We start from the raw sequence: 22,483 nt of genomic DNA on the forward strand, positions 1-22,483 counted from the left end.
GAACTGCCTGTGTTACACTCTGCACACGGACTCCCGTGTTCCCCTGGATGAACCTGGAAGCTGCTCTGCAAAGAGAAATAAACTTATATCGGTTCTTTATGCTCGAACCTTTGTTAAATTCAGGAGGAGCCAGCAGCCGAGGTAAACAACGCCCAGGCAGCAGCGCCTCGGTGAATTAGTCCCCGTCCTTGTGGACTAGTTGAGAAAATATTAGTATCGCTGCCTTTATTTACAACTTGTTTGTGTGGCGGAAGATTTATTTGTCTGGGAGTTTCTCATCGAGTGAAACTGAGAGAATAAATGTGAGTGATTCACAGCCCCGGAGGCTGACACCTCTGACAATGATGTACAGATTGTGAAAACTTCTTTACTGTCATGACACTGCTGCTTCTCGGCGTTTCCACATCCCTTTCCAAGGTCGCTCGAGCAGCACATGAAGCTCACAGTCTCCCCGTGTTGAACGGTTTCATTACCTGGGCAGGGAAGGGTGCAGGCTTCTTTCAGTGTGATCTGCTTGTCTCCGTCGACGGCGAGCTCCAGGCTGCTGCACAGCTCCTCGTCCACCAGGCCGCCCTCGCCGTCGCCCTCGCTGTCGATGGAGCCGTCCGACACGAAGCAGGACAGGTTCCTGTAGCGCGTGCCGTGGCCGCACACCACACTCTGACAGGACGGGAACACCAGGGAGAGAAGTTATATGAATCTACAGCCACACGGAGACAGATATATTCTGGGTTACTAGAGATGTGGCTGTGAATTTAGTCTTTAAGCCATTTTAAAAAGATTTTTTTTCTGTGTTTGTGTCTCTCGTTTCTTCGAGGACGGCTGAGATGAATGAACACTTGATAGAGACAGAGGATATAGATTAATTACTTCAGGGTGACGTGTCATCCTGTCTTTACATAGAACTACAACCGAGCTCTCCCAGTCTCGTTTCCTCCCATTTATCACAGAGTGCAGAACTTCTTCACTAATCACGTATAAGAGCAGTGGAATTTCTTGCAGAAGACACCGGTGGAAAGTAAATGTATCAGCATTAAAGGTGCATTAGATTCATTTTTAATGTCCCTCTCTGATGAGCATGGATCCAATGAGGTTGTTCATCAATACTTAAGACTTACTCCATTATTTTTGTGCCAGATGCTGCGATTTCTGTCCCAAATCCAAACTCTCGTGCACATTGATCTCGGAGCTGTCGAAGTTGCATTTCTCACATCTGACGGAGGTCGATGCAGTTATTAATATTTAATCTCCCCGGACTTCAGGACGATGTTGTGACTTATTGACCTACCTCCACCCGACACTCGGACCAGGGGCTGTACTGCCAGCGGTAGCAGGGCCGGACGGGACAGGGCTTCCACTGCTCCATCTGAGAAGGACACGGCCGGCCGTCGCCCTGAGACGCCTGGACCACCGAGCGCTGCCGCCACATCTTCCCTGGAGGAAACACACGAGAGGAGACGTGTCAATCTGCCACTTTATGATGATTATTATTCATTTTCCCTTTGATATGTCAGGAATCAAGACGTTTATTGTCACGGTTGTTATACAAATGGTTCATGGATTGTATTTCGTACTTTTCACACACACATTCATACAACACTTCTACACACAGCTCCTTTTCTATCACACACCATCAGGGGCATTTTAGAGTTTAGTGTCTTGCCCAAGGACACTTCAACATGTGGCCTGAAGGAGCCGGGGATCAAACCACCGACCTTCTGCTTAGTGGACGACCAATCTCTGAGTCACAGACGCCCATAAAATACAAGTACATTATGTGAAAAACTCCAATTAAAGTAAGTACATTGTATATATTCTAATATATAATAAAGTAGTTAATTAATAAAAGATCAATATGAGTTAATAAACTTTAATTTCAAACATTCAATACAAAAACAAATAGATATGGAATAAGTGAATTGTTGTTGAATATTGTGTATTGTCGTTGTGTTGCACTGATGTGTGTCTTTGTGTTTGGAATGTTTTGGGTACTTTTATCTAAAGAATAACTTTTTAATCTCTGTATTCACACAATTTGTCAAGGATTTGTGTTACCATGGTTACACACAGTATAATTGTTTGAAATTGCTGTTGTTCTAGAAAACAATGATCATTACAATAAATTGATTTCAGTACTTATCAAGTGAGAACAACAACAACAACAACAACAACAACAGGGTGGTCTCTGAAGCTCTGGTCCTGTGCTGCAGCAGCGTGATATTATATCAATGTTACGTGTTTCGCATTTCTGTCTGAAATAACACGATTACACTGAGAATAAAGTGGTTGTGTTTTCTCCACAATGAACTTAATGCGAGCACATCTGACACATGCGGCGGCCACTGTGGTTTCGCCACGCAGCAGTCATCCATTACCTCGGCACACAACTCATTTTAAATGCACGTTTTGTTTTGAATGCCCTTAAATTAATTTTTACTGTGCACACAAAAGCACTTAACTCCACCGACCGGCTGGTTTTTCTCTTCCATCTTGATTGGTTCTTGGTCCTCTTGACTAAAATGGCTTTTTCATCCACAATCAATCAGCAGCCCCTCTTTAAATATTGTGAATCCAATACATCACAGCAGCAAAACGCCGCGGAGGGAGGGTTTGATTTGAATGCAGAAATTGCTATGAATTAACCGGTAAAAAAACTAAAACACAAGAAGCCTTGCAAACAGAGACACACATTCGAGAACGCAACCCTCCTGCCTACCTGTTGTAAATCGCCCACGCTCAAATCTCTGCAGCTTTCATCTATCGCAGCTATCCCTCTTTCATTTCCACGCTGCCTTCGCCAAAACTCTGCTCACCTCGGAATGCACCTTTGCCAACCTACGACATCTTTCAACACAAACCAGCCTTCCCACACACAGACTGTACAAACTAATATCCAGTTCCAACGAGAGACGTCCCCCACACACACAAAACACATCAAATGAGATCCCCATGGCTCCGTCAGCCATTTTTTAAAAAACTTTCATCTTATTCCTTGTGAGTTAGCAGCGATCGCTGTGGCGTCCCTTCTTCAAAGTGCTCCCCGCCGCCCCGAGGAGCAGGAAGATGTAATGGTGCGGCGTCAACTTTTGTGAACTGCCCCGAAAAACAACAGCCAGGGAAAACAGGACAACACATTTTCACCAGTCATTTGGCAAGAACCGTAAGGCAATCACTCTCACTTAAATAACACTTCCTCTCTTTTGCTTTCTTAGTTACACAAGTTTGTTGTGCTGAGCATGCATGTTCGTGTCACCCTGTGGGACTTTGGTGTGGAGATACACACATGCACGGAAAACTGTTGATGCAATATTCTGCTCTTAAACACACCTGGGACAAAGGGAAGCTCTTTTTAAAACCATAAAGTTTGGCCCCTCCAGGTTCTTCTTGCTGTTTGTACACACGTGTATTGATGGAGAACAACACAATGAGCTGCTGGATACACACGTTCATGCGAAAGCCTCACAACCAGCACCGGACCAAGAACAACAGACCAGAAAAGATGCAAAACGTAACTTTACATTTCTTTAAGTGACATTTTTCAAGGTTGAACCAAAGCTCTTCAGTGCTGGTGTTAGTTCCACCTGGATTTCAGTATTGAGTTCCCGCTGCAGATGAGGACAGGTTGTCCAACTCTGACTTGCTGACAAAACTTTCTATAATTTATTTTAGGAAACATCAAAGAAAGGCCTGGAATGCAGGTTTCTGCTGTTCTGCATTAAATTGTTTCGCCCACTTGTCTGTATTTAATTAAAAAAAAGTTCCCGCAGCCTCCGTATGCTCCTGTAATAACAATAAGGTAGAAATGCTGCATGGGATCTGGTTGGCAGATATTCAATTAAAATTTTTCCCAGATAAGAATCAGGGGCAAAGAGATTAATCAGGACATCTCTCCCGTTAGCGGAGGCCCAGCGTGCCCCTGGTGCTCTGCCCCCCAGAACCTTCACATCCATCCATGCAGACAATTACAAGTGGGAGCTGCCAAGTGAAGAAGCTGCTGCTGCCGAGCATCAGGAAGTCGACTGTGCTGCGAAAAACACTGTCAATCAAAGTCACACTGCTTGTTTCAGGTCGGAGGTTTGTTTTGGTTCTTGACGGAACGCTAATGCTTTTTATGCTATGAAAAGTGCTGGATACATAAAGTGTGTTATTATTATTTTCCCACACTGTGAAAAGATGAAACTCAAGATATATTGTTCTGCTTTGAAACAACAAGATTTACAACAAGTGTCACACGACCTTGAAGTCTGTTTCAATTTCTAGATTTAAGACTTGATGTGTTTGGCCCATTTGTTATCAAGAATATGAAGTTTGGCGATAACTTTAAAAACATTTATAGACTCGCTGCAGGAATTTGACATCATATTCTACAAGTATAAACTATTTTTAACGTAAAGAGGTTCTACTGTTGCTCATTTTTAACTTTCCTTGCTAAGGTTTTTGATTTTATAAAGATATTCTATATGAAAAATTCATTCCAACTACATTTCAGTGTATCCATCATGTTTAAAGATGTCTCGTTAGGTTTTATTTTTTACCAGTGACTCCTGTCAAACCTTCAATTACACTGGAAAACGCTGCAGATCAACGACGTTTGCACGATTTGTATCTGATCATAATGTTGAACCACACGTTCCACATCCTGGCTCTTACCGTCCAGTCCGCAGGTCTGGGAACACTCTGACCAGGGCGACCACTCCGACAGCTGACAGTTGACGGGACACTCGACCACGCAGGAGATGTTCATCTGCCACTTCTTCTCCAGATTCAACTGCAGCACATCATTTAGGGAAATGAAGAAGGGGGGGGGGGTAATTGACGACACATCAGAGAGTCCTTCACAACACAGACCAGCGGTCACGGCGACACTCAATCTGTTGCAGCCAGACAGCAGCTTGACCTCTCAGCACGAGCGCTAATTCCCAGAGTCCTTTGTTCTGGCGGGGGGAAAGACTGAGCTGAGCAGCATCAGGCCGGCGAGCGTTGGAATAAGGAAGCTGCCCTGAAAGCCATCCTGACACAATGTGTTTTTGTGAATGAGCCACATGATGAAGAGGGCCAAGGGTTAAATAGCTGTGGGGACGGCTCTGCCACAACCCGCCGGCTACAATTACAGGGAGCGGAGACACATTATGAATGAATAAAACAGTCAGCCTGCAGCTACGGCAACAGTCTCTGCCTGGAAATACTTCTGAATATTTCATGCTGCTGTGGGACTAATGGCACCGGACGGATACAATAATAATGTAATGAGTGATGTGATTAAGTCATTAAGAAGAAACTGAATACCAGTCGAGTTGCGGTTTATATCCAGACTCATAGTGAAGACTTTTCAATAAAAGGAACTTCATAAATATGTTTTGTGAGGCCAAAAGGACCTTTAACTCCCCAAGTTCTCTATGCAACATTTTAATAACTTCCCCTCAAAACCCAGGAACGTGTCAAACAGGTAAAAATATGAAAAATATAAACTTCCCACGAAACAGAAGAGAAAGTACAAAGGGAGAGAGGCCTCACCTCCTCGCAGAATTTGATGTCCACAGATTTGCCGTCGCTCCGAACACAGTCGAGCATCCGGGTCTTGATGCCGCCTCCACACACGGCGTTCTGACTCAGCTGACACGTGCTCCAGTCTGAGGAGGAAACAAAACACATTCACATCGAACTGTCATCAAGGTTTAATGATTCGTGTTTGGACTCTAAAGCAGCAGAAAGAAAACATATTGATGCTGGAGACACACACGCTCCGTCACCCAGAGAACAAGACCACACAATGAAGGGACGAATAAATACGAAGTAAACTATGAGCATCTATCTTCCATCACTAATTTAATCCACTTTCTGTGCGGAATAAATGTCACTGAAAAATGTCATTAAAATGATTGATCCATTATTAATATACAAGTATTGATTATAGCAGCTTTAAGTGAGTGACTCGGAGCCAAGTCCCGACTCTATTGATCTGGATGAAGTGACAGGCTCCACTGCAAAGGACAGAATTAAACAGGTGTGTAAATACGCTCACGATTTATTCAGACTTGATAAATAAATGTAGGTAAATGACGATAATGGATATGAAGTTCAAACATTCGTCGACTGAATAAATCACAGAGAGAAACAGCTGTCGTGGATCTTTGCACTGATGCATCATGTTGCTTTGTGTTGTCCACAATTTTTTTTCATGTTATATATCAATTTATAGATTTTTGATAAAAGTGTATTGACACTATCAATTTAATCCCTGGTGACTTTGCAGACATGAACCAAAGCTTTCATCCCGTCACTGCTCTTGTCTCTGAGTGGATCTTTGAGGAGGGACGTGTCACGCATACTAATGAACCACCCGGATGACGCAGCAGAAAGACGAGCGCGTGCCGTGTACTGTAAGTGTGACTCAGCTCTTTACCTTATAGTTGAATGACTCCAACTGTAAAATAATCGGTGTGAGCTTTTTTTTCATTTTGTTTTCTGTTCTGACTCCAAACAGCCTCTGGCTCGCACAGATCACTGTCGATAAAAGATGATTACTTGCTCTGCAAAGAGGTCATTTAAGGTTTAAAACCGCTCACTTAAATCCAATAAATCCAGCTGCCATCAGTGGCCTTTTATGCTGACATCACACGCGAGCTGTGTGGGCAGGCGCTCAGACTTAAGTTCCCTTCCTCTGAGAAGCAACCGGGGTTTAAAAGTAAACAGCAGAAAAGTTCAGCAACATTAGAAGCTGAACTTACGTTTCTGTCAAGGAGAAATACATTTTGTTCCAGACATACAAAAGGCAACGCCACTTAAAATTTGAATGGCACTTTTATAGATTTACTAGATACAGATTTTTATTTGGATCTGCACTAGACTTGCACAGATTTAAATCCCCTAAACATGTCTGATTACGTTCATTCTTGGGTCAGTCCCACTCCTCCACAAAATTTGAGGTAGTTTTTTTGACATCAAGCAACTAACAGACGGACAGGCGTGACATCACCGCCTCCTACAGGTGAATGCATCGTGCATGTTGTTAAAAATAACAAAAGATTGATGCTCTCGTGAAGCGTGTCCTTTGCCGACAACGATGACGCCACGCGCCGACGTTTGCAAGCTCGATTCTGGGGGAATTTGTGGCACCTCTGGGGAGCGAAAAATATGGAGATTACAAACAAGAAAGAGCGAAAGTAGAGGAGAGAGAGAGAGAGAGAGAGAGAGAGAGAGAGAGAGAGGAAGCTGTAAAAAGGAGAGAAACACTGAAGGAATGGTTTCTGCATCAACAATGAAAAACAACAAGAAAGAGTGTTTTACCCAATAATAATCAGCTTGTATATTATGTACATATACCCCAGGAAGCCAGTGTGCCACTGTGAACCCAGCAGCAGGGATTACGTGTCTCATCTCCTGACACAAAGGGAAGACAGGAGAGTGGGCTGCTGCAGAATGTAGGGCAGCAGAAACGAAGGCAACACAATACAAATTTCAACAACCGAAAAATAGGAATAGTGCCAATCTTTTCTTTTCGCTTATCTTTATTGAAATCTTTTCTTTTTCTTTTTTTTTTTTTTTTTACAGTTTTGGGAATGAAATGTGAACGGGTGGCCTCTGTGGCACGTGATGTTGAGTTGTGATTCGCTCCAGATTCCAAGGGAGAGCTTGAGAAAGCTGCCGCCTCAAATTCCACAAGGAGTTCCAGAATCTTTTCTGTGTTCGAGTAAATCAAAAAATACATTTTCTGTTTGGAAATCACCACAGAGATGCCGCTTAGCATCGAACCCCCGGCGGTCAGCAGCCAAACATTTGAAGAGATCTGTAGAAAAATGTAATGTGAGTCCGTTTGACCTTTCCAAGTGGAGCTCGAGTGAAAAAACAAACCCCGCCTGTGAGTGAGAGCTGCAGCGAGCGAGAATCAGAAGAGCCTCATTAAACAAAACGTCACCATTAAACAAAACGAGGTTTGATAGAACTTTGCAAGGTTTGCAGATGATAAGGCTGCAGAAGAACGGATGAGTCAGTTATTGATTCGTCTTGCTCTGAAATGGGAAATGATACAAGATGAAAAAACAGCTCCAACCAGAAGCAGGAGATCTGCCACAATATGTTTTTATAAACTTTTAGCTGCCGTTCTGAATCCTCAAGTTTGGCATTTTGTCCAACGACACCTCGTTTTTTCTTAAATCACCATTGGACAGTACTAGCTGTCAATCACATGGTGTCCACGCCCCAATGCATAGGGTTGCTTTATCGTCTAATTGACTCAAAATGGATGATAATTTACAAAATGATCCTCATGCTGCCTTGAAGAAGACTTGAAACTACAGATAAAGATCATTAACACCTTATAGGACAATGTTTACTGACGTTATAAATCAAGGGAGGAGTTGAATCATTTTTCTCAGACTTCTACAGAGTCGGCCTCTGCTGATTCACTTTCCCGACCCGGAGTAAACGTCCATTTTATATATATACAGTCTGTGGTCGTACACAGAAACAAAGCCGGCGCTCTGGACCATGAGTCCTGATGTGCAACACAAAGGTGTCAACTTCTATCCCGTCAAGCTCTTTACACATTTGTTGACTCAGCTCTGTGACGAACTCAGCTGCCAATATGAAGGTGGATCAGCATTGTTCCTCCATGATGGCTCATACTTTTTATACAGAATGCTGAGGGGGAATAAAAGCACAATATCCCCACCCTGCACAGGCTGTGTAAAAGCAGCTATAAAGAAGGAGGCTCAGCTCCTGCAAAAGTACAAAGATTCCTGAAAGATTTTAGGTTTCCTTCACCTGTGATGTTGTAGAAGTAGTTGAAGCAGTTGAGGTTCAGGCCGCAGGGCTCCCTGTCAGTCGTGTCTGGACACTGCCTCCCCACACTGGGAGACCGGAGTGGGTACGCTGTGCGAATTCGGCTGTTGGTTCGAGTACACGGCTGAAAACAAAGACAGACCAGCAAAACATGGAAAGTTCATGTTGCAGAGTAATAAGAACCTCATACAGACATATAGTAAACAGACAAGTCCCTGAGCCATCAGCCACACTGAATGCTCCCGATTCTGGATTATGCTCATGTGAGATTTCCTGTCAAGACATTATCTTAGCATCGGCACGGTCCTGGTCTCTAGGGATTCCCAGTATGTGGATTTTTCCAGTTGGAAATAACAGGAAAGCTGAGACATATATTCTGCAGGAACAGTAAACCACCAGATTCTTCACAGTCATTGCTCGCACTGAGGAGAGTTGAGGGGGGGGGGGAAATGACAGCTTTTTGAATAACTCCATCACTGGAGTGATGAATAAAAGATGTGAGAGGCCCCGCTGGTGCCACTGCAGCCTCCATATTGAGATGGGAAGTGTGGGAAGTCTGTGTCAAGCACTTTGAGAAAGAATGGGGTGTGATTAACAATGGCCGGGGTGCTGCTGCGAGAACAGCAGGTGTAACCAGAGCAGTTAAAATGGCTTTTTACCACGAATCGGAGGTGTCAGGGGCAGAGGAAGAGCCGAACACGATGTTCTGACACATTCACATCGCACACGTGCCGTGGCCTGGGGTGTGCGTGACTGCTGTGATCACATCAGCTCTTTTTTTTTTTACAAATCTCAATTTGTAAAGTCTTCATATTTTACACTGAGTCTGAACAGGTCTCTCAGATAAATCTTCAACTTCTGCTCTTTTTATCATCATCTCCTGGGGATGAGGTTGACATTTATGAAGTGAAGTCGCGGCAGCATTGTGTCTCTTATAATAAATCACTATTGTTATGAAAAGTAACTCAGTATTTTCACTGTTTTCCAAATGATCATCACAAACGAGGGGTGATAATTTAGCTTTATGCTTTTTGTGTGTGTGTGTCACTGAATGTAAATTTGAAAACCTGCTCATGAGGAGTTCTGAGTCTAATATAGGAGACATATAAACCTGCCTCCCAGTTTATATGTCTCCTTTATTCCTCCTTGGACAAGAACAAACCTGTTGACAACCATTCACACACTGCTCGGAATAATACTGCCCCCGCTACGGTTTGAGTTCCTCGAGCCTCAGAGAACATGTTTATGACAAGAAAAAGATATCAGGATAAATCTCAGAGGGCTTCACAGGAGTCTGACACTCCCATATCTCCTCTGATCCAGGTTCAGCTCTCACCAGGCTGCAGCGGCTCCAGGGCCCCCAGTCGTTGAGAACGCAGTCCTCGGGGCAGGGCAGCCGGCTCTCCCTGGCCCCCAGGGGCATCTCCTCCGGGTCGCAGAGGTAGTCCTCCACCGACTCCGACGGGCCGTCGATGGTGTTCAGCATGCACCTGTGGGATCGGTCCACACGGAACGCTTCAGAAAAAGCTGGTGTTGTGCTCCAATGAGCAGGAGGCTTTGTGTTGACATGACAGTGACAGAACTACAGGATGTGTTTCTCACTCAGTGGAGCGAGATCGTCGGAGTAACAGAGGTCGGTTTTATTCATATAAATACATAAAGTAAACGTGGCTGTGGAGGGTCAATGTAAACACAGCCTGAACATGGAGAAGCTGAATTAAATACCTGAAACGAAGTTGCAAGCTATGTTTAACTTTTGTTTTATGTTTTAACTGATTTAATCCGATAAATAAACAGAAACAGGACAGAATTTATTCTCATCATAATCTTTGCTTTCCTTTGAAAATTGTATTTTTCTAAACAAATCTTCATATTATACTATTCTTTCTGATTAACTTACTGATTATATAGAAAGTAAAAAGGGAAAAAGCTGTATTCAGTCGATAATAATAGACAAAAATACAGAAGCAAATCATTACATTTTAAATTACAGCTTTTAAAATTGTTGTTTGAACACAAAACTTTATACAGTTACATTAATTTGGAGGTGTCACTGTATTTAACCAATTGTATTTTTTCAATTAACCTATTAATTATACAGAGAGTAAAAAAAACATATTCAGTTTGATATATCCGGTGAAAAAGCATCAAATCGTAAAATATTTTTGGTTCGATTTTTGCTTGAAACTTATTTAAAAGATTAATGGAGAATACATTTAATCAATATCAATAAACTAATATATGTATACGCAGAATGACAGAACAACCAGTGGGACAGATACCTGACTTTTCTGGTCTGGACGCCCTCGCCGCAGTTCTCCTTTAAGTCCACGTTGCTGACCTTCCACACACTCCAGGGCTCGGCCAGCCACACATACTGGTTACAGTCGCTCTGACATGGAACCACCTCGTAAACCTGAGAGGAGAGAGGAACCTCAGTCATGTGCTTTTAAATTGATTCACACAGACAAATGTTTAAAATATTCTTACTGCAGGATAAACCTCGACGTGTGACAATCAGGATCCTACATTTTATTTCTATACAGATTAGTATTAAATGCTGCGTCTCAGCCGTGCAAGTTTGTGTGCGAAGTTTTGCTCTAATATGTCGTGATTCAGCTCTTCTACGGTTTAACTCCGCCAACAAGATTATTCCTGCCCTCGGAGCGGCTCCTCCTCCTCTGCATCACTCTGCAGAGGCTCTGTTGTTTACTTACAGTGAGGATGTTGTGGCTGTGTGCATCTATCAGCGACACACACTGACATCGGTGACACTTAACATCTGCCACCACATCACAAATAGCTGAGAGAAGCAGCTCTTACCTGGGCCTGGAGCGATGAGTCACATCCAGCGGGCGATGATGTGGATTAAAACGAGACAGACGGATTAATGAGCACAACTGTTCATATAGTGCACGAGGTAATAATCAATGCAACGTTTGAGAGGATACAATCAGGAAAGCCTCTGGCATTAATACCTGTGTAAACTTACACACACACACACACACACACACACACACACACACACACACACACACACACACACACACACACACACACACACACACACACACACACACACACACACACACACACACACACACAGGCAGGCGCACTTCAAAACAACCTTAATCTGCATCTGCTGATGCTCACAGGCCCGGAAACCATTTCATTTCAGTGAATCATAGAAACCTTGAGGAATCAGCTGACACATGTTGGAGCATAAATATGCTGATTGGGCTCCGGTTACAGAACCTGTGGCTGTTTGAACTGTCGCTGATCAGAAACAAACTGCAGAACATAAACTGTACATAGAGATAGATGAGATGAGACCCCCCCCCAAAGCCAAAGCATCTCTGCATCTCTCTCTCTCTTTCTCTCTCTCTCGTATATACATCATATGGATTCCAGATGTAATAAACACAAGTATCTTGCACAGTTCATATGCAAATATCCAGTAAACATGGTCGAGCAGAGAAGCAGCTGCAGGTTTTATCTGAATGTTCCTCTCGGGCTTCGGCTCCGGCCTCGTTACCTGGTTGAGGTGGTCGAGTTTGGGACAAGGCCGGCCGCCGTTGTACGGTTTCTCCCGGAGCCACTTGGAGCGAACCTTGACTCCGCTGCCGCAGGACTTGCTGCAGCGCGACCAGTTGGACCATTCACTGAGTTTACAGTCTGAAGGACAGGGGATGATGCACGCCTCCTCGATATAACCTGGAAGGACGACATGGAAACACATTTACATTTAGAGGTTGGTGGTTCCGGTTTCTCAGCTGTGAGCTGTACACTGTAAAGAAGATGGTGATTTGTGCCTGAACTCACCAGAGGAAACACTGGCAGATAAAACGACGACACTTTTCAGGCAATTTGAAAGAACGAGACAGAACGTTGTCGTCTGTTATTAATTATCTCAGAACAAAAAGAGCATTCAGCAGATAATTGATTTATAGGGGAAATTAGCTCTGTGAGAAAACCTTTGTTCGCTCTGACACCAAACTACCAGGCAGAGAAACAGACTGGGCTGGTTGGAAGAATCTTGTTTTTTTACGTTTTTTCCTTTCTGCAGCCACATTCGTCCCCGACTCCCAAAGCCCAGTTTCTCCTTCTCAATCAAACAAACAGCCATTTGACTTCTCTCTAAATGCCACATGCTGCAGGAGCACAGCAGACCATTAACTGACACCTCACAAACTAATATAAATGCACTTATTGATTTCAAGCCCGGTGGAATGAAAAACACGGGGCCACACACAAAGGCCCAATTTTACGGTGTGTTATGTGAAATTGAAAAAGAAAGACTCGCAACGCAGTGGTTAAGTCTGGAGGCCGGCTTCATTATTTCAATCTATTTTGTCACGGCAGTCAACAGGGATGTTTTTAACCATCTGCTTGTTACACTTCTTTTATCTTTCTCCGTCTCTCCGAGCTGTGGTTTCCTCAGTTTGCCTCCGTACACACATGGTCACACGTGTTGAAAGAGGAGATTCTTCTTCTGAACCTTTTTGCTTTGTGGGATGCAAACGTCCCCCCCCCCCACTTGCTCAAAGAGAAAGCTAAACAGAGAAAGAGATCAGAACTAGATACTTATTGTTGGCTCGTGTAGCAGCACCGGCCTGTAAATCAGTTTATCCTTTTATTAAGGGAATCGATGAGGTGAATGAGGCGGGAAAGTGGAGTGTCACACTTAGTGCCGAGCCACTTCCTCTTCCTGATGAGGGCTCTTTCAGTCGGCTCAGCCTTTTAACAGTGAGACACGTGTCGTGCGACGCTGACTGACTTACTTTGCCGAAAACACACTTTCCCCGCCAAGTGGAGAGAAAGCTGGTTAGTCAGTCCTCACAAATCAATCTCGTCAGTGTGTGTGTGTGAGGACATTTCTTCTGTCTTCATGTCTTTAACCTCAAGCTGAGCACGTTCAGCGGGTTCCTCTGCGGCTCCGTCAGGCTTCACCGCTGTGAGGCTGCGTTCCAGACGATTCAGAAATCAAGATGTTCCCCGGTGGAAATGACTGATTTCCAACCTCAAAGTGCTTGATGACAAACATGGCTGACACGCTGGTATATCTGTCTTCGGCTGGTAATTACACATTTGAACTATTAGCAGTGCAGCGTCGACATGACAGCTCCACAGAAGTGAAGCCAAAGCATCTTGAACCTGGTGACTGGCTGCAGCTATAGGTCATAAACCCTGTCTCCTCCATGTTGATGGATGGGGCAGGAAACAAATGAAAAAGTAAACGTCAAATACATTTTTCTCACAGATATCTTCTGTTATTTCAGGTTCTTCCTGATGTATGTTTCAGTGTTTCTGATCAATTTGGTTTTAATTAGTGATTTGATGATGTAAAAAAGCTGTAAAACGTAATGATTGGCAGCTGAGACTGACTGACTGAATGATTGGTCCATGTGTGTATCAGCGAGAGGCCTCATTACTGCATTGCTTTAATAAAAAAGTGTTAAATATAATTCGCTTTGCCCTTCAGTTGATGCTTTATGATTTACAGTGCGCGCCGCTGTGGGAGCCGCCAATGTTGCGTGACGTCTGGACGGTATGGATCCGCCCCGAGCTCCCGAGGAGAAAGTCTTTGACATTGAGTGGCGTTCCATTGTGCTCTCTCCAGCAGGAGGCTGGAAAGTCTCGACTGCAGAGTTATCTGGAACCCAGCATGAGCTGCCAGACACAGCGACAGGTGTCCTGCACTGACCGCTGAGCTCGGCCGGAGCAAATGGAGGAAAACTAGAGGGGAGACTGGTCGTCATTTGTTTTCTTTGTGCAGAATCTCAGTTTGTCCTATAACTGATGTGGACTGTTTTGACAAGTGATGTCCCCGACTCAAAGCCATGTCAGGTCACGTCCAGACCCCAAATAGCGCGGCAATAAAATGAATAAATAACCCTCGCAGCTGTTTTGCTGTGGTCGAGTTGCTCAAAGGAACAAATGAGACGATGAATCCACGAAGTCTAGTCTGATTAATAAATACAGACATATTTAACGTGTATTAGACGCTGAAGACCTTTAATACGAGCGAATAAAACCGTGAGACAGGATCTGGAAAGACAATCACTTTACCCTTGATGACTGCAGCAGCGGAAATATGTCACAAAATAAAGAATCCAGTATAAAGTTGGCGAAGGATTAGATTTCTGTGGAGAGAATGTTTACTTCTTGGAGGAAAGCTGAAGGATCAATCCGCTGCCCCCAAACCGATCCATTAAAGCTATTATGATTAGAAAATAAATCATCTGTTAATCCAGCCATGACTAGAATCCTGGCAACACTTTGGCTTCAGCTAAATACACAGTGACACACACACACACACACAAACACACACACACTGGCCTCTACACTCTAGTGCCTCTATGTCCAGATCAACATTAACACCGTGCTGAGTTCAGCATAAGCTCTGAAGTAAGCTCCCCCGACCTCTGACCTCCCACCGTAGGCCCTGCAGTCAAGTGCCGTCACTCTGGATCACCGGACCTGTCACTTATCTTTCCCTCGGAGCAAACACCTCGGTCGACAGTTCACTCGTAGTTCACCTGATATTAACTTGTTAGGTTTCATGCCAAGTTCCCAGGAGGCTTTTGGGCCGAGGCCAGGACGGAGATCACTGGGAGATCATTCTTGTCGTCTTTAGAAGTCAACTTGCAACCTGGATACAAGCTGCTGCTGAACCACCCAGAGCAGTTGTCCCTTCTGTGGTCCTGTGTTCTCTGTGTTCACAGTTTGAACCTCCCAGCGATACACAGGATATGTGCTGGATTCCCTTCAGAAGTAAACAACTTAGAACTTCATTTTGCCAATGTTGTATTAAAGTAGTAAGTACCTCCTTAAGACGATATGCTATTTTAAAATCCACATCACTCTTATTAACGACATGATAACAACAGCTTCCGCGTATGCTTTCTTCCTTTCTCCTGAGAACTCGCTGTTATTCCTGTACGTTGGCACAATGTTTAGACTTGAGGACGAAAGATCGATGCCGAAACAGAAGACAACCACTTAACGTGGCAAAGAACAAAAAAGTGCAAAAGATTGATCACTTGCACACTGATCCATTTTTGCTAAATTCTCTGACGCTCCATAAATTCTGGGAATCCTTGGCGTTCCTCCCAGAAAACGTTCTAAACTCTTCTAACGATATCCACGATTTTTCAGTTTAGTAGAGGTTGTTTTGACAAGGAAGGATTCCGGTTTGTTTTAAACACGGTTGGTTTAAGAACTGGACGTGACCCAACGTGAGGCAGGACAGTTTATTACAATGTTGTGCCTTTTTCACTGATTGTGTTTATGGTCTCATCACAGGATTACACAAAAAAACTTACCCTTGTGTTTGGGTCAAAGGACGGAACACGAGAAGTCATTGAATTTTGGATCAAGGGGTAGAACCAGGAATTTCTTTCTGTTTTTTGATATTTCTGCTGATTTTTCCAGGGAATAATTCAAGGATCTTTAAATAAAACAGCCATATTTACAGAATTATATATATATGTGTGTGTGCAATCTACTACACCTTGATTGAATTTAAGGGAACCATTGAGCCTTGGTGGAGGTATGCATTCTGTTTAACCCATCATTTTGCCGATGGGAGGGGTTGGGACATAACAGTGTTTTGTTTTTCAGCCGGATTTCACAAAAACAACTGAGCATATCTCCAAAAACTTGGTGGAAGAATCAGACTTGAGCTAAGAAATAACTCATTGAATTCAGCGACAGATCCAGACAAAGGGATCCAGGATCTCCTTTTCACACTTTGCTTTCTTTAACATTTATTTCACCAGTTTCCCGGAGAATAATTCATGGATCTGGATTCAAAAATGTGAACGATTTGGTGCAGATCCACACAAAAAACCCTGATGTAGTGGATTTTGTAGTTATAGTTTAACTGTGAAGTTTCTTTTGTCGTTCTTTTCGACTCTTTTGCTTTCATTATCTTAATTGTGCATTTTCCTGTTGCAGAACAATAAATATCTGAACTGATCAGTTTTAGTAGAGACTTTATGCTTCGTGCTTATCTGCAGTTATGCTCCTTGTTCCTCATTAGATCTTTTTTTTGCAACAACAACAGTGTGAATTCAGCTTCACATCATGTCGGCAGCGAGACACAGTTTCAGTCTTGAGTTGTTGCTGTGAGTCTGTTGATTGGTCTCGAGTCCCGACCCCCCCCCCGCCCCGCATCAGCTCTGCCTTTGCCTTGATTATATTCAACATGACAACACACTAATTAGATCTTCTTGTGGCTGCAGTTATTGCCGCGAACTAATAGAATCAGGGAATTTGTCATTTGGATGTTAGTCGCTTCTCGTGCTGCTGATTATTACATCCCTGCTGTTAAGATTATCTTTGACCATTTAGATGGTTAAGAAATACCTTACACACAAATTTAATTAAAACATTTTAAATTAATTACACTCTGAAGTTCTTAAATTGTTTCTCACTGCAACTGTGGTAACTCAGAGCGGCTCTCGAGAACATCCAGTGTTATCGTGCCTTGAAATATTCACTCGCTCTCGTAGAGGAACGAGGCGATCGGAAAAAAGTGAGCAACACCTCAAAGCTGGATCGGGGGTGCACTTTTAATGATAATCCCCCCTTTTAATCTGTGGATGTCGGTGGAATACGGAGATAAGGGTGGCACGGTTCGCCTGATCGACATCACAGCTGAGGGCACTGAGTCAGCGGGAGGGGCCGTGTCTCCTCCTCCATCAAGATTAAAAGTGACGACGGAGAAAATGGCACGGAAGATGAAGGAGGGAGGGGGCAGAGAGAACGAGGGTAGAGCGACTGAATGACGGGAGAAAGGAGAGATTTTAATGATATCTTCCAGATTCACATGAACTAACACCAAGACTCTGTTTGTGTGTGTGCACCTCAAGGAATATCTCTCTCTCTCTTTTTTATCAAGCTCAATGATGCTTGAAGATGAATGCATGGATGCACACACACACACACACACACACACACACACACACACACACACACACACACACACACACACACACACACACACACACACACACACACACAAACATTCACAGAGGTGTAAAGATACACACAGGCTGACAAACACACACACAAACACCACAACCTCATCTTTACACTGCGCACTTCTCACACCCACACTCAGATTAACTGACGCACCCGAATCTGTGACTCACACTCGGAGACTAAAAACCATGTTTTTATGTGCACAACAACTGATGTATTTATTTGAACGTCTCCCGCTTTCTATTTCACAGCAATTTCCACAACGAGTTTCCGAGCTCGGATTCTTTTCTTGAAGTATTTTGGATCTAAGATCCGACCTCACGACGAGGTGACAAATGATTCTGACATGAATGAGCCGGGGAAACAAGGAGCCTGCTCACGTGAAATCCAGAATCTGAAATGAGTCGCTGTAGCCTGCGTGGGGGTGAGGGGGTGGGTGTGGGGGGGCGGCGGCTCTCGCATGTGCAGAAACAAAATCTTTCAATTCGCATGAATATTCAACAAAACAGAAATATATATTCTTGCATCTGCAGCGTTTCTGTGTTCTACAGTATATTTCTCACCTGAAACTGAAATCGAAGCTGGAGAGAGAAATAAATCTGTTTCTGTCGCCTCCATCATCAGTTACAGGTCGATTATAAAGGGTCAGTTCACATCTTCTATGAAGGAACTTATTTTTATTACTCAGTTCGACAACTGACTGAACGACAACACATTTGTAAAGATTCTCTTACAACAGAGCAGGTTCCAGAGTAATTAACTTGAAATCTGTAGTAAATTATCTTCACACAGGACAAAGTCATTTCTGCAGCAGCGGTTCAAACCCGACACCAAGTGAAAGACCTCACATCCGACTTTAAGCAGTGATTCAAACCATATAACATTTGTTGTATTAATGGAATTCCCCAAATACTGTGTATGATTGTTTTTTATGTGGAATTATTTTTGTATTTAACTTTCCACTGCTGTGAGCACCACAATCAAAAATCCATTTTCCCCCGTGGTATTGGAGTAAATGGATTCCGCATGGATAGACATTTCTAGATGTATGTATTTTTTCCCCTGGTGGTCGGCTGTGGCTCAGGAGGCAGAGCGAGTTGTCCACTAACTGAAAGGTCAGCAGTCGGTTCCTGTGCTGCCAATAGAGGCACCGGATGAATGTGTGAATGGCAAAACTGTTCCACGACAAGAGAAGTGCTCTTCTGTGTTGTACAAGTAAAACTCCACAGAAAACACTGAAGCTCCTGAAACGTCACTAGTTCGACCCCTAACTTCGGGGAATTGTGACGTCGTGCTACAATCATAAAGCCCAAGATTCGCTAGCGGCTAGTCTGGCACGCACACTGAGGAATGACGGAATAGGACACTTCCTACATGCGCTGGAAGTGGTTGGCCAATCACAACAGAGTGGACCAGCTGTCCAATCAAACGGGCTTTATCAGGAGGAGGAGCCTTAAAGAGACAGGAGCCAAAACCAAGTGTTTCAGACAGAGGCTGAGAAGAGGAGCTGCAGCAATGGACAGTCTGAGGAGAGTGATGTTTTCTGAACATTAAACCTTCTAAAGTAATAACAATAACTAAAATTATGAGTTTAAATACATGATAATATGTCTCAGACACACACAGACACTCACCATGACTGTTGCAGCGCAGGGTCTCCACCAGCCTGTTGTCCTGGTCGTAGCACACCATGGCCTGGTAGCGGTAGCCCTGTCCGCACTCCTTGATGTCTCCCTGGACCTTCATTCCCAGGACGCTCTCCACCCTGCCCCCCTCGGGCAGGATGCAGTCCGACCAGTTCCCCACCGGCTGGGCGTTGTACTTGTCGCAGGGACAGTACTGGGTCTCGCTCAGCGGATACATCTGCGTGTTCTTGCACTTGTCTTTCTTCTTGCTCCTCCCTGAGGGAGTGGAGAGGAACAGAGATGAGCCCAGACTGCCGGAGGAGAGGTGACTCCATGTGTGAGCTGGTGTCGGTGGATTTCTGTGTCTGTGGGTCTCACACGGAGGTGCCGAGGCTACTTGTTCGGTGTAGTGTACTCACTGACAGCCACGGCAACCTCCGAGGATAGATTACGCTGGAATAATGGCTCCAAGCGCAGCGATCTTTCACTGAAGCATCTCGACATTTTTTATCCTGAGACATGTCAACCATCATTGATTGATGCAAAGAAACATTTCCCTTCTGGCACTTTATCATTAGAGGATGTTTCCCATACAAATAAGAACATGTGGCGTCTTTGCTTTCGGGTTCCAGCGTCTTCATCGAGCTGGTTTCACTGCCTTGTTATTTTCCACAAATTCATCTTAAAACAAAACCATGCCTCTAAGCTTTATACTGCTGTGGAGCAATATAGTGTATGTGGCTATAATTCCTCTGCAAAGGTCACATCGATCAATAGGCGGCGGCAGAATATGTTACATGCTCCACTTTTACGATCCTTTTTGAGGAAACTGAATTTGTGCCACTTGTTTTTTTTTATATTGTTATTGAGCTGAGAATACTGACCTTAATAAGAGGATACAGACTTATTTTATCCACCAATAAAAGGATCTGAGAAGGACAAGCCGACATCTCATATATTCCCCAAATACAACTGGAATTGAGGATGAATCTATAAAACCCACGACCTCATCTCTAAAAACGGTGTCAGTGTGCGTCCTGCTCTTTAGCACCGAGGTGAAAGGGTCAAAGGAAACTCCACTTTCACATTCGGGATAAAACAAAAGCTGTTCAATTCCACTTCCTCCCAGTTTAAAGTTGACTTTTCCGCGCCCTCAGGAACACCTTGTGGAGGTGCATTAATGCATTGCACCACTTTCATCATTTGGTTTTTATGGCTGTGATGCACGAGGCAACTCTCCGAGGACAATCTGATGGATAACAAAGGCTGTGGAGTTATTTCAGATTTGTTGCTTTAATCCCACCGGAGCATTTAGCTGGCAAGAACCATCTGAGCAGATTTATGCCGTCGTGTTTCACTTTACTGCGAGTCTCTTGGAAGGTTGCCCGCCAACGTTATGCCCCAAACCGCCTCGTACCTCATCAACACAAACTGCGGCGCAAATAAGCTCGTCTGAGAAAAGAGATTACGGTGCGACGGTGTCCGTGCTGCGGCGCTTTCTGCTCTCACCTATCAACGCCCTCTTCCTGGTGCGGACGCCGACGCAGTCAGCCGTGCAGGAGGAGAACTTGGACCAGTTGGTCAGCTGGCAGTCATCCTGGCAGGGCAGCTGACAGTGCTGAGTGATGACTGGCATGGCCTTGGCGTACTTCAGACACTCGCCGATGTCGGCCTGCGTTCCGTCCAGCTGGCGACAGGACACAGCTGGGACAAGTCGAGGAAGTTGTAAAAAAAAACACAAACAAAGAAAGGCTCCATTAGAATGTGTACAGGCCATTACATCATCTAATGTGTGTTTGTTTCAGCAGACTGATTGATGGACACAGCAGGAAGTGAGCAGAGCAGAATGTATGGTAATAAAGCAAGAAATGAACCCGTCAGAGGACTTATACTGACTGTAAATACATCTGTGAGGTACTTATATTCAACTTCCATCTATTTATATTTATCCTTATTTTACACTTCTTCACCCGAAGAAGGAAGATATCAAACTGTTTGCTCCACTACCACTGGCAGCTTTATTGTTTCGTCCTTGAGACAAATCATCTGGCTTTGGGGGGGAATCCCAAACACGTACAAATGGGAGACAGAGCAGTACAAGGGACAATAACACGGGACACAACCGTTACAACACAAAAAACAAAGTAGGGACAAGAAAGTTAAAATCCTAGACTAGACACAATCACACACACTAAAGTGAAAAAGGATGAATCTATAAATATATAAGGAGTTAAATTAAAGAAATACTAGAAATAATGGAAAATCATTACTTAAACATAAGCAGTTTCCTACAATGAGAAAAGTAAAGGTATTTATTTAAAGCTATTCCAATCAGAACATGTATTTCTGTATTATTGGGATAAAAAATATACAACCACCTTATGATATGATTCACGACAAGGCTTCATATTAAGCATCTTTATATATAGCATCATATATACAGTATATATACATACTTCTTCGTTTGACACCTCAGTACCTTGAGCTGTTAAAAATACTTCGACACTGAGAGAAATGTGCTTTTAAAAACAGTCAGTTGATTCGATTAAGACCATTCTCATTCCTATCTGGTATAAAGCCACAGCAGCAGCAGCACGGTGATCTAAGGTTAAAGGGTCTGAAGCTGTCTAATTTAATAGTGCAGCACATTCCGCCTCATTAAAGCACAAATTGCAGGATATAGTAGATCACGTTAATTGGTTTAAAGTGCCGCTGGTAGGTGTAATTTGACACCTTAGCACCTTCAGACGGAGCCGTGCTAGCTGTGGCTCCACGCTCCTAATCTTCATATGAGTAAATATAATCGTCCGTCGGCTGTATCTTAATTTTAATCGACAGATATGAGAGTGGACTCAGTAAGAAAGCAAATAGTAAGTGACGGTTGAGCTAAATAACATCAACTTTAGCTTTAGAGGGAAACTCAGTCAGTGAAAAATGCTGAAATCCGAAACCATGGTCTTCAGATCAAATCTCACAAGGGGCTAAATAACAAATATCAGAGTATAACAGACACAAATGCATTTTGGTTTGAAGCCCACAAGTCAGTTTGTCTCTGCTTTCATCATCCCATTCTTTGTTCTTTCAATAAA

General features: G+C 43.7%; 1 protein-coding gene across 7 annotated transcripts in view; it reads right to left on the reverse strand.

Annotated features, from left to right (window-relative positions):
* Positions 1-22,483, reverse strand: part of LOC118113792 (thrombospondin type-1 domain-containing protein 7A) — a 119,830-nt gene that overhangs the window by 17,961 nt on the left and 79,386 nt on the right. For all 7 annotated transcript variants that reach the window (XM_035163795.2, XM_047340940.1, XM_035163794.2 and 4 more), the window contains 11 exons: positions 20,904-21,098; positions 19,404-19,670; positions 12,317-12,495; positions 11,605-11,610; positions 11,064-11,197; positions 10,118-10,271; positions 8,764-8,905; positions 5,515-5,630; positions 4,651-4,768; positions 1,289-1,434; positions 474-660 (listed from right to left, as the gene is read on the reverse strand). In XM_035163795.2, the coding sequence (XP_035019686.1) occupies positions 474-660; positions 1,289-1,434; positions 4,651-4,768; positions 5,515-5,630; positions 8,764-8,905; positions 10,118-10,271; positions 11,064-11,197; positions 11,605-11,610; positions 12,317-12,495; positions 19,404-19,670; positions 20,904-21,098 (1,644 nt within the window). The remainder of the gene's footprint in view (positions 1-473; positions 661-1,288; positions 1,435-4,650; positions 4,769-5,514; positions 5,631-8,763; positions 8,906-10,117; positions 10,272-11,063; positions 11,198-11,604; positions 11,611-12,316; positions 12,496-19,403; positions 19,671-20,903; positions 21,099-22,483) is intronic.

The sequence above is a fragment of the Hippoglossus stenolepis genome, chromosome 8, assembly GCF_022539355.2.
Source record: "Hippoglossus stenolepis isolate QCI-W04-F060 chromosome 8, HSTE1.2, whole genome shotgun sequence".
Classification (NCBI taxonomy): Eukaryota; Metazoa; Chordata; class Actinopteri; order Pleuronectiformes; family Pleuronectidae; genus Hippoglossus; species Hippoglossus stenolepis.